The sequence below is a fragment of the Citrus sinensis genome, chromosome 5, assembly GCF_022201045.2.
Source record: "Citrus sinensis cultivar Valencia sweet orange chromosome 5, DVS_A1.0, whole genome shotgun sequence".
In the NCBI taxonomy this organism is placed as follows: Eukaryota; Viridiplantae; Streptophyta; class Magnoliopsida; order Sapindales; family Rutaceae; genus Citrus; species Citrus sinensis.
This window is the reverse complement of record NC_068560.1, coordinates 24,074,904-24,090,689: the sequence shown is the minus strand read 5'-3', so window position 1 is coordinate 24,090,689 and position 15,786 is coordinate 24,074,904. Positions and strand designations below refer to the sequence as shown.

The 15,786-nt window shown below is 30.5% G+C and overlaps 1 protein-coding gene across 1 annotated transcript; it reads right to left on the bottom strand.

The window, feature by feature from the left end:
- Positions 1–3,689: 3,689 nt before the first annotated feature.
- Positions 3,690–11,535, bottom strand: LOC127902125 (disease resistance protein At4g27190-like). The gene is made up of 5 exons (XM_052440738.1): positions 8,796–11,535; positions 6,660–6,749; positions 5,635–6,069; positions 4,368–5,186; positions 3,690–4,201 (listed from the first exon to the last, which is right to left on the bottom strand). The coding sequence occupies exons 1-5, from the start codon at positions 11,190–11,192 to the stop codon at positions 4,130–4,132; spliced, it is 3,813 nt and encodes a 1,270-aa protein (XP_052296698.1). The 5' UTR covers positions 11,193–11,535; the 3' UTR covers positions 3,690–4,129.
- Between the last annotated feature and the right edge of the window lie 4,251 nt (positions 11,536–15,786).

Sequence of the window (15,786 nt, the reverse complement as noted above, 5' to 3'; positions counted from 1 at the left end):
AATAATAATACTAATAATAATAATAATAATAATAATAATAATAATAATATGGTAATCCTCAATTGTAAAATTCTAAAGACCTACACGACTAACTTAATTTTTAACTCATTTTTTTTTATAGAAAAGATCATTTCATTCTCGTATATGCTACTCTAGACTCTAATTCCAAAACTAAAATCACTCTCTCGTATAAGTAAATTTATTATCTTACAAGATTAGTTTTGAAAGCAAGTTGGTTTCAATTTCTCTTTATTTTTTAGTAAACATTTAACAGTACATAATTATATATTACTTTCATTTGTTATTGGACATGATGCTAGCTAATTGTCTAAAGGTCTGAATTTGGAATTCAAAAAAGAGATGCAAGAATCCAGGAATAAAGTCTAGATGCTCATTGTTGAAATTTTCTTAAGTTTAAGAAAGTTGATTTTTCAACTTTCTTTATAGAACACTAGACAGTGAATGGAATTTTCATCTTATAATATATTTATATGTGATTTTAATAGGCTTCATTTTAAGTTTATATCATTTTCTTTATTTTATTTTAAATTTTGATGGCCTAGATTAGGTTAAACATGTTTATTTAGTTGGGCTTAGTTGATTTTATCTCAACCCATTCAATAGTATACTGGGTTGAATTTTCACTAACCCTATCAAACCCAACTTATGCCCACCTCTATTTGATACTATCTAAAATTATAAAATGCAAAAAAACGTTTTCAAAAACTTTCAAAAGAATACCAATAGTCCAATTGGATTTGAATCGGGTCAACCTACCTAAACAATGAATCTAAATTCACATTAACGGTAAAATGAAACAAAAAATTTATAAACCACATATAGAATTAGTAAATTAAAGAAAAAAGGGGTACATTAATGTTGATGTGGCAAATTGGTCTTCGGAATTGTGAAAAAAATGACAAAAATTGTAAATTGACATTAAGTGTGAAATGACAAAAAATTTGTAACTTATATATTGGACTAGTAAATCAAAGAAAAAAATGAGTAAATTAATGTTGGAGTGGTAAATTGGGTTTCGAAATTGTAAGAAAAACAAAAACTTATAAACTTGTAAACTGACATTAAGTATGAAATGAAAAAAAAAACTTGTAAACCTCTCATATGACTAGTAGATTGAAGACAAAAGGGCAGATTCATGCAGGAGTGCTAAATTGGTCTTTGGAATTGTAAAATAAACAAAAACTTAGAAAAATGACATAAAACTTATAAATTCACATTAAATATCTAATGAAACAAAAAATTCCGTTAACCACACAAATGACTAGTAAATTGAAGGAAAAATAGGTAAATTAATGTTTTAGTGGTAACTGGCCATCGGAATTGTAAAAACAAAAATTCAGAAAAATAACATAAACTTGTAAATTGACGTTTAGTGTGACATGGAACAAAAAATTTGTAAACCACACATAGGGCTAGTAAAAGGGGCAATTTAATGTTGGAGGGGTAAATTGGTCTTGGTCTTTAGAATTGTTAAAAAAACTTAGAACAATAACATAAAACTTGTAAATTGACATTAAGTGTGAAGGCTAGTAAATTCAAGAAAAGGTAAGTTAATGTTAGAGTGGTAAATTGGTCTTTGGAATTGTAAAAAAAAAAATGAAAAATGACATAAAAATTTGTAAATTGACATAATGTACAATGAAACAAAAAAAAAATTATAAACTACACAGCGCTAATAAATTGAAGGAAAAAATGGTAAATTAATGCAGAAGTGGTAAATTGATCTTCAAATTGTAAAAAAAATAAAACTTACAAAAATTACATAAAACTTGTAAATTGACATTAGGTGTGTAATGAAACAAAATATTCATAAATTATGCATAAGACTAGTAAATTGAATGAAAAATGGATAAATTAATGTTGGAGTGGTAAATTGGTTTTCGGATTTAAAAAATAAAAATTTAGAAAAATAACATAAAACTTGTAAATTCACGTTAAGTGGGAAATGAAACGAAAAAATTTGAAAAGCACACATAGGACTAGTAAATTGAAGGGAAAAAGGGTAAATTAATGTTGGACTAGTGAATGACTCTTCGAAATTGTTTTTTGTTTTTTAAAATAAGAGAACTTAGAAAAATGTCATAAAACTTGTAAGTTGACATTAACTACGAAATAAGACAAAATTTTTGTAATTCACACATGGAACTAGTAAATTAAATGTAAGAGAGAAAAATTGATGTTAGAGTTGTAAATTGATCTTCAAAATTGTAAACAAAATAAAAATTTGTAAATATTACATAAAACTTATAAATCAACATTAAGTATCAAAAACACATTAATTTTGTAAATCGCATATAAGATTAGTAAATGAAACTACTATTTGATCTAAAAAGGATAATTACATGTTACTTAGGTAACTGGTTACGTATTTATTTAGAATTAATTATGAAGATTTTTCAGTCAAATCTAACAGTCCATACCTATTACGGCATTGTGCTGTAATTTTAATCATGGCATTATAGAATGACCCTTGAGTCAAAATATAAGTGAGAAATGAAAAATTTTGATGTAGGGTGTTTTGTGTCTCGAGCAGAGTACCTTCCGGCATGTGTTTGTTTTTGTGTATAATATACTGTTTCGAAACTTGCAGTGAGACGAACAAAATCCAAAACAAGCTTGCACCGTTCTTCCTCGTGGTTGAGCCGGAAATTCTATTTCTTTCTTAGTCGTTTTCTAGTTTTAAGATTCTTTTATATATTTCTTGATTCTTCTAAGATTTTTATCTTTTTTTCTAGAATTTAGATTTAGTGCCATTTGTTTTCCTTTTCTTATTTTGATTGGGGGTATCTAATTATCATAGTATATTATGGATTTGCTTATTTTGGTAAACTCACAATATTTAGGCTTGTTATAATAGGGGCTCAAAACCATAGTTTTATTTATTCAGACATTCAATAAAATTTATCGTTATTCAGAAATCTAGTTTTTTCTATTAGAAAACTCAATAACGTTTCCGTTTCGTCAAATTTAGTTGGGAACAAAAAAATCACCTGTGTGAATGGGAACTTCTGTAGTGTTTTAATCTGCTTTATAATGCGCAAGACAAAAAACACCTACCAGGACCTTTGATAAAGAACTACCCAAGATGCACATATTTGAAGAACGAACCCAGGCAAAGAAACAATGTAACCCAAGAACTAGAAAGAATCGAAACAAGAAAACAAACAACCACAGACAACACAAGAATCAATTACGTGGTTCAGTTGCACCAAATGGTACAACCTACATCCACAGGAAAAGTTTTATGCAAAGCTTTTATTACTTAACAATGGAGGATCCCAATTACAGAGATTTGTTTACAAGATACCAGAGAACCCTACACACATTCCCTGAACTCTTTCTCTCTCTGAATTACGGATACACACGCTTAACCACAATTGATATACCAGTTGGTTTTTATAGCTAACAGAGCAACTTCCCAGCTAAACCCAGATCGAACAGTCTGCTTACACGTAGCATAACAACTTAACGAACTGAGTCAGGCTTCCTCACATGGCTGTCATGTGCATCACTTTAAAGCCTCCTTTAGACGACATGATTGGACTGTCGTTTCAAGCTCGAACTTAAGTGACCACACACGTGCTTTTCCCGTGAGCTTTGAATGTTCTTCTGTTTGCCAAAACGTCACCGTCTAGTGCTGATGAGTTTGATTCACCAGCAAACCTCACAACTTCTTATTCACTAATCCCAAATTTATGTGGGGCTCTTTACTCTTATTACCATTCCCATTTTATTGCAGCAAGTAAACAAAATTAATGATTTTTATGTTTGATTCAAATTCCTCAATCTTACAAATAAACGCATAATTAACACAAGGCACGACTCATAAGCATGATTATTGATTCTCACATGCATCTTTAATTAATTAACTGAAAAATGGTACTTGAAACGTCTTTGGGATGCCTACAAATTGAAATTTGGTAACATAATTAATACTAAGAAATGAATCTGGCTACGGTCTATATATATAGATACATACTGCAACGACATGGATGAAGGACTCTTCCACCATTCAACCTGAAATCGTCGGCTGAAAGAAACAAGATGAGTGTTGTCTTGCAATCAGAAAGCCGATTCGAAATACAAATAATAATAATAGACCTCACCATTAGATATAACTTCCTCGTGCATCTTCCCCCTCGTCCTTCACTTTACTATCGTACTCTTCCTTGTCATCTTTCTAATTTTTACCAACAACAAAAATTTGGTAATTACCGATAAACTAATCCCATTAACACTTAATTTTGCAAAACATATAAAGTCATGCAGCAGTACAGGATTCAAAACAGAAATGGTACGTTTAATTCAATACCTCTTAATTGATTAGAAAATTAACGAATACGTACCTTTGTTTTAAGATATAACGTTTGTATAGTTGTATTAAGGTCACGCTCCCAAGTCCAAAGTTCTTTATTAAACTCATCCAACTGCACTTTAAGTAACTTGGGTGTGCTTAATTCTCCTCCAGAGAAAATCTTCATACTGGGGCAATCATTCACCAGTATTCTTTCCAAAGATGGGAATTTGAAGGCACAATGGCCAGAGCAGAAGCTTGTCATACTTTTTAATTCACAAAGCTCCAAATCCTTCAATTCACTGAAGACAATAATCTCATCTACTGCATCATCAACAACTGCCAGCACTATTTCAGTTATCATATTGCATTCACTTACCCTCATTTCTTTAAGTCGCACCAAACTCTTTGCTATTGAGGATGTTAATACTTTCATCAATCCTTTGCAATACGATACCTTCAAAGTTGTTAGATTTTGAAAGGATAATGAAGATGGCACAAGATTAATCAAATTGTTACACCTTATTACATGTAGAATAACCAAATTGTTCATATTGGAGGACTCTTGTTTCAAAATGTGCTTCAGATCGCAACACTTGTTTGCTTCTCTTATGATTACCTCCATTCCATTTTCCACCTTTTCTTCTGACTCCCCAACATAACATTCTCCAACTATTTTGAGAACTTTCATGGCGTGAAATCTCTGGAGGAAATCATCAAGTGATAAAATACTCGTCCGTTCATCGCCAAACTCCACATCAAGACATTTAAGTTTGCAAAGCAAGTCTTCTCGAAATAGCTGACATTTATTAATCGCTGCTATGTGCTTTACATCAACGCTCAATTCTTCCAAACTGGGGAATACTTGGCCCTAGGTGATAGATTAGAACAGTGAAAAAATTGCAAGAATGATTAATTACTTGACGTCATTTTCTAAAAATTTCATGAAATTAGTACTGTACTATGTGGAGGAAATATAACAAAATAGAAGAAAATTAATTTGTAGTTAGCACTATACAATATATTTATCGAATAAATTTTAGCCTTTCAAAAAGTAATAACAATGCACTGAACATACAGATTAATTATCAACGAATGTTATAAGTAAGAAAGAGTTAAATGGCTTGACCTTTTGTTAGTAAGAAATCAAGTGATGAAGGTAATGACAATAAAACTCGAAGCTCTAATTCCTTTTTCCTTTCCTTTTCTTTTCTTTTTTTTTCCATACAAAACTCTAAGCTCTATTATCGCAGATAAATATATATTTTCAAGTACATATATAAGAATTTAATAATTAATTATAAAAGTCATATACGTACCTTTTCCATTAAGTCATTCGTAATTCTTTTATATTTCACCATGAATTTGGGACATCTAGATATCCTTAATTCCTTCAAGGAGGGAAATTCAATAATATTTACATCTCCAGTGCAAAAGCTTGTGAGCTTTTCAAGGTTACTCATCTCCAGATATTGTAATTGAGGAAACATTACAATATTTTTGTTCCTTTCTTCTTGGTCATCCACGACGATTATCTCTTCCAAGACAGGGCATCCCCATATCTGAAGGTGCTGGAGTCGAACAAAGCTGCTAACTATAGAAGATGAAAATAGACATCCTAAATTCCTACAGTTGCATACGGTCAAGCGAGTTAAATTCTGAATACTACAAGACATGGTTGCAACTCGATTTTGCCAAATCCTCTCAATATTCAATGAGTACAGGAACAAGGTCTCCAACTTCGTTAAGGCAACCTGCTCCATCACAAAATTAACCTCTTTTCAGTTAACAATTTTCTTCCTATTTCCTAGCTCTTCTTCCACATAAACTAACTAAACAAGTAATAATCATTTCTGCACAGTAACAAATCAATAAGAATCTCTTTAATGCTCTTGTTATAGTTTACTTCAGTCTTTCATAGAAATAAGCATTCAAGTGTTTCCAAATTATTCCTTACTAAATAGACGTGTACTCTAAAGACAAATATTAAAGAAAATGGCAAGTCACAAAAGTGATTTTACCACACAAAAAACTCAAATCAATTTATTAGTCAAGATATTTGTTTTATAAAGTAATTGCAACATATTTAGTGTCTCCTAACAGATTATTATTATTATTATTTTTTATTGTTATTAGTTGAATTAGTGTGTCTAGAGGAACTTTTCTTTTCTCTAAGAAAGTATTTGTTACACCCTACGATTTTTGAGATGAAAATTCTAAAATAATTTTGGAATATAATTATTAATTACTCTTTCCTATGTTCGCTAACAAATAAGAATAACAAACAGAAATAAAAGAAATAAATTGAAGAATAACTTATACCATTAGGTTATCAATAACCAACCTTCTCATTGAAAAGTATATTAGAGATATTGATTCTGTCCTCCAAAATGATTTCATTTGACCGCATATCATTTGTTGACTCCTCCTGTCTCTGTTGACATTGAAGGCATCTTGAGTTTAGAGTATAAACGTAATTGTGCGCATAATCTGAATGCATAGTGATACAAGGTTAAAATTTAGTACAAGTCAGTTTACACTAAATCCAAATTTGATATTTTGGATACCACAATTAAGATAATTTTTTAGAAAAAAATTAATAGAGTGAATTTTATAATAAAATATGAAAAATTAAACTTGTTATCGATTTTGATTAAATAATAACAAATATTCTCTTAATATATCATTGTAAACTAAAATTTTTCTTTTAATAATAATAATATGGGTCGGGGGCTATTTATACTATATAAATTTTTTCTGAACACCCTTCTACTTAGGCTCTATGAAATTTTTTAAAATAAATTAATTACTGAGAACAGTCTTGAAAATTTTAAAATAGCCCCAAATCAAACCCCTGCATTACTTATTTTTATTTTCTCACTACACCCACAAAACTTGTTCTCTTTGATGCTTTAGCACCGTTAACGCGGTTCTCATTCTATAACTTTGATGGTGCGTTTTCTTCCTGATTGGGGAATTGGAATTCGAAATCAGAATCATTGATGACGTTTACTTCGCAAAATGGAGTCAAGAATCAGAATTCGAATCATGGGGAATGGGAGATTGATTCCCAAGGAGGTGGTGGGAATCATTCTTCCATTCCCAAGATTGGCCATTTTGTCCCCCCACAAAATAAAAAATATCCATTTTGTCCTCAACAAAGAAAATTATTATAATTAATTAATATAATTATTCTAATTAATTTATATTTTTTAATTTTTTGTTGTTATTAATAATAATAATTAAAATATTAATGTTAATTATTTAATTAATAATATTATTAAATAATTAATATATTATACTTAATTAATATATTATCATAATTAATTAATAAAATTATTCTAATTATTAATAAATTTTGATTTTTTATTATTATTATTATTATTATGATAATTAATGATAAAAAATTGACAATTAATTAGTATATTGTTAACAACAACAACAACAATAATAATTATTATTATTGAATAAATAATCACAATAATTAAAATAGAAAATAATAATTATGACAATAGTTCATTAAGTACTTTTTAGTAATTTACTACAATCTAACTCATTATGATCCCAATTTTAAGATGAAGTAAATACATTATAGCAATCTAACTCATTCCAATTCGATTCCTGAAGTTCAAATAGATAACTTATTCTAATTCCCCATTCCATTTCAGTCCATACTCATTTCTACCCATTCTTATTTTAGTTTAGTGAACGCACCATGATACTTATAATTGGAAGAGTTCCATGTAAGCCATAAACGAAGGAACTTAATAAAATATCTAGGATTTCCTTTTTCTGAACGACACCAAAGTTAGGTTAAAAAAACTTAGAACGATTAAAATACCATTCTTGTGATTACTCATAAGTAACGAATTCATATCTCTCATCATCGAAAGAAAAAGCACATGAAGCTTAAATATAATGTTTATTGAAAAAAGAAAAAAATAGATCAGGCGTCTTTTCTACTGCCTGGACAAAGATAAGAAATTAGGATCCATGCCTTCAAATCAAAAGTAATTGTGTCTTTATGGTAATCAAGAAATTTATTTTTCCTTCACCTAGTAAATACTCTAATTTCTACCTACAGGCAGTACTGTTCAGATTAAGAAAAACACAACACAGTGATCTGTCAAATGTGTGGAACGAGTGTAAAGTGTTTTTTTTTTTTTTTGGGGTAATGATAAAATTTTCATTAATAGTAAATTAACTCAATGGGTAATTTAGGAAAAAAAATTTATTAAATTTGAGTGTTCAAAGTAATTTTCAATACATAAAGTCGCATCCTTATTATAATATTATTAAATATTTTCATATTAAATCCCATGTAAAAATGATTTTTGCAAAGTTTGTTTACTTTGAAAATGAGTATAAATATGATAATTTGACAACTTTCGAAAGTTAACTTTGACTCACTTGAAATTTCTAGTTTTAGTCTAACGTATAAATTAACAAAATGATTTATAATTCGCAAAATTGATCATACCTTTGACTCTGCCGAATTGAGGGCGTCGTGGGCCTCGTGGCATCCTTCGATCCAGAGATGCTTGAGTTGTGAAGAACCCACTTTGACTAATTCATTAGCAAAACTCTCGACATCGTGCTCCTGCAATCCATATAATCCAAGGTGTTCAATTCCCTGCAGTTGCACGATCAGCACATCCTTCAAGCAAATCCTTTTACTCAGCCCGATTCTGAAATCTCTACTGCAAATGTTGTACTTCCAATTCCAGAAATCTCCGATTAATATTCTGTACCTTTCCAGCTTCTCGAAGAACAAGCCTCTTGGGAGACAGTTGATATCTTTTATTCGTAATTGTAAAGAGGTCAAATGCTTCAACTCATTAAGGCTAGCATTCTTGACCCCGTCCACCTCCACCTCCCAGTGATAAAAGCTATTATCACCTATATTTAGTTCTTCTAAATGGGATAAATTTGACAATATATGTGGTGGAATAACTTCTAGTTTGCTACAATCTCTCAAATCAAGTAACTTTAGACAAATCAATTCACCTACTTCTATAGGCAACTGCCTAATATCACAACCTCTTAAGCAAAGGAATTCTAGTTTCTTCAAGTCTCCTATACCACTTATATCTAGCAATTTGCAATAATACAAACTCAGTGTTCTAAGGTTTGACAGGAGAACAAGTGACGAAGGTAGTGACAGTAGATCCACGTAACTCAAGTTTATAACTCTGACCTGTATCATCCTCTCGAAAAAATTGTTTGCAATTGATAATGATGGAGATTCTTTATCAGCATGTATAAGGAAAAGTTTAAGCTGGGGACATTCGACTAGCTCAGGAAGCAAATTAGTCTTGACATCACGTAAGACGATCGAGGTATAAAGTTTTACTGCACTTTCCTCTGACCATTCCCTGCAACCATCAACCTGCTCCTCTGTAGCTGAAAACACGTTATGCTCGCTAGATGCAATTGATATGGCAACATCGCGAACGACATCATGCATAGAAAAGAACTCTTCATTCTTGCTTAGATGGTCAAGCAACATACAAGAAGCTTTGAGTTTGTGCACCAGTGTATGTACCCGAGCTCGTGCTTCTTCCATCTTACTGACGCCTTGAAATAAACCCAATCCCATTCCATACATTAACAAATCATCAATGGATTCTATGACTGTATATCCTATTAGCAAAAAGACGTTCTTGAGCTCCTCCCCTCCTAGGTTGTCGTAACTCAACTTTATGGCTTTATGTGCATTTGGCTGTATATTCATAAAATTTTTTAAGGGAGGCCTTCTTAGCTGTTCCAATGCATCCTTCCAATCAAATAAACTCTTATTGTTCCTTAATGCCCTTGCGACAGTCACAATGGAAACAGGCAAACCTGCACATTCCTTTTCCACCTCCCTTGCTACCAATTGGAATTCACTACCTTCAATATAATCACCAGCCATCTTCTTGAATAGACTCCAAGCTTCTACTTCTTTTAAAATGCCAACAGCGAAATTTTGTTGGGAATCCATCTTCCTGGACAATACATCTAGACTTCTTGCAGTCAATAATATTTTACAACCCCTGTGGTCATCTCCGTGAGGAATTCCAACAACCCGCAAATCAAGATTTTCCCAAATGTTGTCCAAAATTACCAGGATCTTCTTCTCTTCCTTTATTCGTTTAAATAGGCTGTTTGCCCTTCCTGGTTCACTTTCTTCATGAAATTTCAGCCCTAATTTATCTGCGATTTCTCCTTGAATCTTTCGTATGTCTTGACTCTGGGACACCTCAGCAAAAACCACCTGATCAAAGATTTTGTCACTCTTGATTTTCCTAGCAACTTCTTCCGCCAGCATTGTCTTTCCAATGCCACCCATTCCATAAATCCCAAGCATGTTGACATCAGGATCTTCCAGTGCACTGAGTATACTCCTCAAAGTAGGCATTCTTGATTCAAAGGCCTCGTAGTCTTTGCTAGAGATAAGCCGTATATCCTCCGGAGCAGTACGGTAGGAAATTCTATCAAATCTTCCAGCTTCTCGGACTTTGACAATAGCCTTCTTCTGCCTCTCTACTTCCTTATTAAGCCCACGGCGGGTGTTCAAATTTGGACAAAACCCCTTGAAACAACGCTTATTTGCAGTGGCTTCATCGTCTGTAAATTTATCTGCCTCAACAATGACATTGTTCGCGCTTGCAAGCCAATTCTCAACGTTCTCTTCAATCTCTTCCCCTTTTCTTTTAGCCTCATCAACCAGGTGCTGTGTACTCACCCTCTCAGACTTCAGACTCTCAACTTCAGTCTTGAGATTCTGTAAGTTGCTAGTGTACTTACTCTCACGCAAATAGCTAATTTGGCGATATGCCGGAGGAGCTAAGCACTTTAAAACTTGTACAACAGTAGTAAGAATGATTTCAGCCATCTTCAATCCTTTTCCTCTGTGTCTCTCTCTCTCTCTATTTGTTTCTGAATTTTTGAAAAACAATTGACTAGTTAGGAAGCACACTGGGTGATTAAACACAAGTCCATGAGATGGGGCAGAGTAGACTAATAACAATAATAATAAAATACAAAGAGTAGATACAGAATAAAACAGATACAGCGGCACAGCTGGACACAACTGGATAAAGAACAGAGCTAAACCAATTGAGATTAGAAGATTGAAAATTCAAAAGAGTTGATGGAAAAAGATGAATAACAAACAACAACGAACACAACAGACAGAAGAAAAATGTGTTTGTACATGACCGAAAGATGGAAGTACGAAGAGGGTTTGTCGATTGAAAATTAATGAATGCAAAGAAAGACTGAGTTGAACTTTGAAGAATTATGCTTTGTGGCCTTCTTTTACTTTTTATTTGTGGGCCGTGTCCTTTGGAGGTAATCCCTATAACTTTACGGTTGGATAACCGTTGTCCGTTGGATTAGCAAATAGAAATCCAACAATGGACATATATATATATATATATTTGCAGAGTAAAATTCAAGAGCAAGACCCTAATTTTTATTATTATTACCAATCGGCCTTTGACAGGGTGGGAGAGCACTTACTCTCACAATGTATGAGAACAAGCGTTTAACCCAAAATAATTTAGTAGATGTAGTCTTTTTCCTTATAAAATGTGAATGCAGTAGACGTTTGTCGAATATCAGTGACAATTAAAAAAATCTAGGTAGTGCTTTATAAAAGTGAAGGTAGTCTTCTCCTTTATGAGAACGAGTGTTCTCACAATGCGTGAGAACAAGTGTTCGACCACAAATAATTTAGTAGAGATAGTCTTCTCCCTTACAAAATGTGAATGTAGCAAACGTCCCTCAAATATTAGTGACAGTTAAAAAAATCCGGATAGTACTTCATAAAAGTGAAGGTAGTCTTCTCACTTATAAAATGTAAGTTGCATAAACGTCCTTCGAATATTAATGAGAGTTAAAATCTGAACATTACTTCATAAGTAGTAGTCCAATTGTAATATTAGTATTTTTTTAAAAAATATTAATTATTATTTGTTGCCATTCATCTAAAAAGATGAGTGGTGGCTGCTACTTTCATATGTGTAAGAAGAGTTCACTAAAATAAAAATTTAAGTAGAGATAAGCATTTTTCGGCTGAAAAATTCATTGAGTATGATTATTTGTTACTAACAATTACATGTGATGATGTATTAGGTATATACGTAGATATTTTGAAGTAAAAAACAGTCTTTAGTATTGCTTGCTTTATCATCTTTTAAATTAAAGTAATTATTCTTCTATTTTTTGGGGGAAAGGCCACCCCATCCCTAAGATTTTCTTAAATGATCCCATAGATCCCTTAGTTTTATAAATAGTGAAATAGACCCCTTTTATTATTATATCCTTGATTACAACAACCCAATAATTGAGTTTAAATAAACTTCTATAATAAATATAATTTAAACTTAAAATAATATAATATATAAAATAAGATAAAATTTATAAAATATTTTGAATATTAGAAAAGTTATTTTAATATTATTAATATGCATTATTTTTTAATAATAATAAAATATATTTGACATATTAATAATATTAAAATAACTTACCTAACATTCACAGTAATTTATGAAATTTATATTATTTTATTTACAATATCGTTTTTAATTATGTCTATATTAGTATAAATCTTAAAGGCAAGTTTCAGATTAATAGATTTTAGTATTAATAAAATCCTTTGGGATAAACTAATAATAACTAAATATAAAAAATAATTTTCATTTAAAATAATTATACTTATTATAATATTTTATTTGTATCATATTATATTTATTTATTTAATATTATTTTGTTACTATATTTATATTTATTTGGGTTGTTATAATCAAAGGATATAATATTTATTTATGAAATTAAGAGAGTTTGTGTGGCTATTTATGAAACTAACAGGGTTTATGTGACCATTTAAGCAAATTAACCTTCAAGATGTGGGTTGCTTTTTTCCTATTATTTAAGTTGCCAAATCAGCCGCGTTCTCTATTATTGAATCTAAAGATCAATGATTATAAATTTATGTGAAGATTTTAGGTAAAATGATAACCTTCGCATAACAAAAATTAATTCTTCTCAGGTAAATGTTAAGTACTTGGCTTAAATATTTTAACCATGTGAAGTAAGCAGCCACTAGGGTAAGCCTAGTGGTTAGAACCCAAACTTCACAATTGTAAGTTTATAGGATTTTATTTCCTTCTTTAATTTGAGTGAAGATATTTTTTTTCTTTCGAAATGTGAGTGAAGTAGATGTCCTTCGAATATTAGAGAGGGTAAAATTCTCGGCGGTGCTTCATAAGAACTGATGTAAACTAGTCCCAGTAATAATCTGATTTTTAAATATCAATTGTAATTTCATATAATATGAGTTGTACTCTTTAGAAATATTCTCATGTAATTAAAAAAAAAAAAGTGAAGTAAGCCCTTAAGCTATACTATAATGTCCCTCTTTCCTTACAAACCAATCTGAATTCATAGTGAGTTAATGCCATGAGTGTGAAAAGACTTAATTGATCACCAAATTTTCAAACTTGGAATCCTTATTGAATCTGCATTCCCCCATTTAAAAAGAAAAAAAAAATGCAAATAATGAAACAAAATCCTGTCGGCAATCAGCATTTTCAAACTTTCTATAATAGCTATAATTAACAATGACAACATTGCTACCTTACTGTGAGCAACTTGTTTGATGAAATTAACAGTTGAATTATAAAACCCACCAAAACTCTCTTTTTTGTTAATAAATATTTTGTTAACTGTCAAAGTTTTTATTTCAAAATTACTGCTAAAGTTGATTCATTTTTTAAATTTTTAAATTTTCCTTTTTCTTTTCGCACAACAGATGGAATTGCCCTCTAAAAACTTTATTGGATTGTTTAATATTGCAACTTCAAAAAAATTATGATAAATTTTAAAGGGGAGATTGACAGTTTTCTTCTACTGAAATTAATATGTACCACTTATTTTTTATTATTTTCATAATAGTTAATAACATTATTAATAACATAATTTTACAATATTATCAATTTTACTGATTGTTAATTTGGCAGCAATTTTTTTTTAATTGTTTTGAAATGGTACCTAACAATTGCTTACGTCAAAATATATAGACTCACTCATCAAAGTATCCGCGATTCCGAGGCCAAACCGCCGAAAGTAAAAGTAGGAATGAAAAGTCTTCACGCGAGACTCAATCATGTGATTTAAAATGAATCTCCTTTTTCAAAAGTAAACATAAAAAGAAAGAAAAGAAAAATTAAAATATTTTAAAGGAGACTAAAATCTGTGGCGTCAGTCATTCATGTCTTTTGACATTTCAATTTCATAGAATTGTTTTAATTGATCTTAATGCATTATACTATTAAATTATATAACATAATAATGTTTTAAAATTTTAAAGGTTAAAATTTTAGAACAAATCAATACTCTTCAACTTCTATATTTATAAATATGTAAAGACAATTTGTTGAGTGTAAGTTTTTTTTTTTTTGGTCAAATCAAATTTATTAATACTACTAGAAGTATGTTGGAACTCAGAATTTCTTATATCAACTTAAGAATAACGCACTTAGAAGGTATTTTTAAGCCTATAACATCTTAGAATAACACACTTAGAAGGTATCTCTAAGCCTGTAACATCATTGATTACTTCAAAATACCCATGCAAAAATCTTCTACTACAACATTTGTGGGGAAGGACATGTGGTTTATCATTCAGTACTCCAGTTTAAAATGTCTTAATTGTTCTTTAATCATATAGTTAATAGTTTGTTTTCTTTTAAATATTTTAGGAAAAAAGACATCTACACCCTCAAGATTTGAGGAAATGGTCATCAACACCCTCAAATTTTGAAAGAGAGACATCAAGACCCCCTTTTGACCATTATACCCTTTACCTCTATTATTTAAAAAAAAATTGACTTTAAAATTTCTAGTAAATAAAAATACCATATAAATAATGTAATCTACACAATAGACTAACAATATTACAATATTTAATATTTTAATTAAATTTCAATTTGTAAATTATTATTTTTATTTTAATAATAAATTTTTATTTATTGTAGAGATTTTAAATAAATATTTGCATTAAATACATTCTACAATTAAAAACATTCTCACATACTAATATTGTTAAAATTATTATTTTACATAATACTCCAAATAATATAAAATTTTAATACATTTATTTTAATATTATGATTCTATTTATCATAAAATTTACTGTTGATGCAGAAATCCAATTGAGTCAGTTAGCGACTTGATATCAAACTCCCGCATCAGCATTAAATTTTTTTGGTGGAGAATCGGTTGGGTAATTGTCAAGATGTCCTGTGACTACTGGCGATTAACCTGCAAATACCTAAAATCACATAAGACGGTCAGAGGCGCTGGAAGTTTTTTCGGCGTGAACCCTTCGACGCTCAAGTTAGTTTCTAGGCCTTTCGGAAAAACTTGTGCCACCACTCATGTGGCTTAATAAACATTGCCTTAAAACCCAAAGCTTTTCAAGT

What these genes read in the sequence shown, in the direction of transcription:
- LOC127902125 (XM_052440738.1), bottom strand. Translation starts at nt 11,192, where the DNA reads ATGGCTGAAATCATTCTTACTACTGTTGTACAAGTTTTAAAGTGCTTA. An exon ending in ATATACTTTTCAATGAGAAG is followed by an intron (nt 6,070 to 6,659) that starts GTTGGTTATTGA and finishes GTGATGGAGCAG; the next exon opens with GTTGCCTTAACGAAGTTGGA. An exon ending in CGTTATATCTTAAAACAAAG is followed by an intron (nt 4,202 to 4,367) that starts GTACGTATTCGT and finishes GGTAAAAATTAG; the next exon opens with AAAGATGACAAGGAAGAGTA.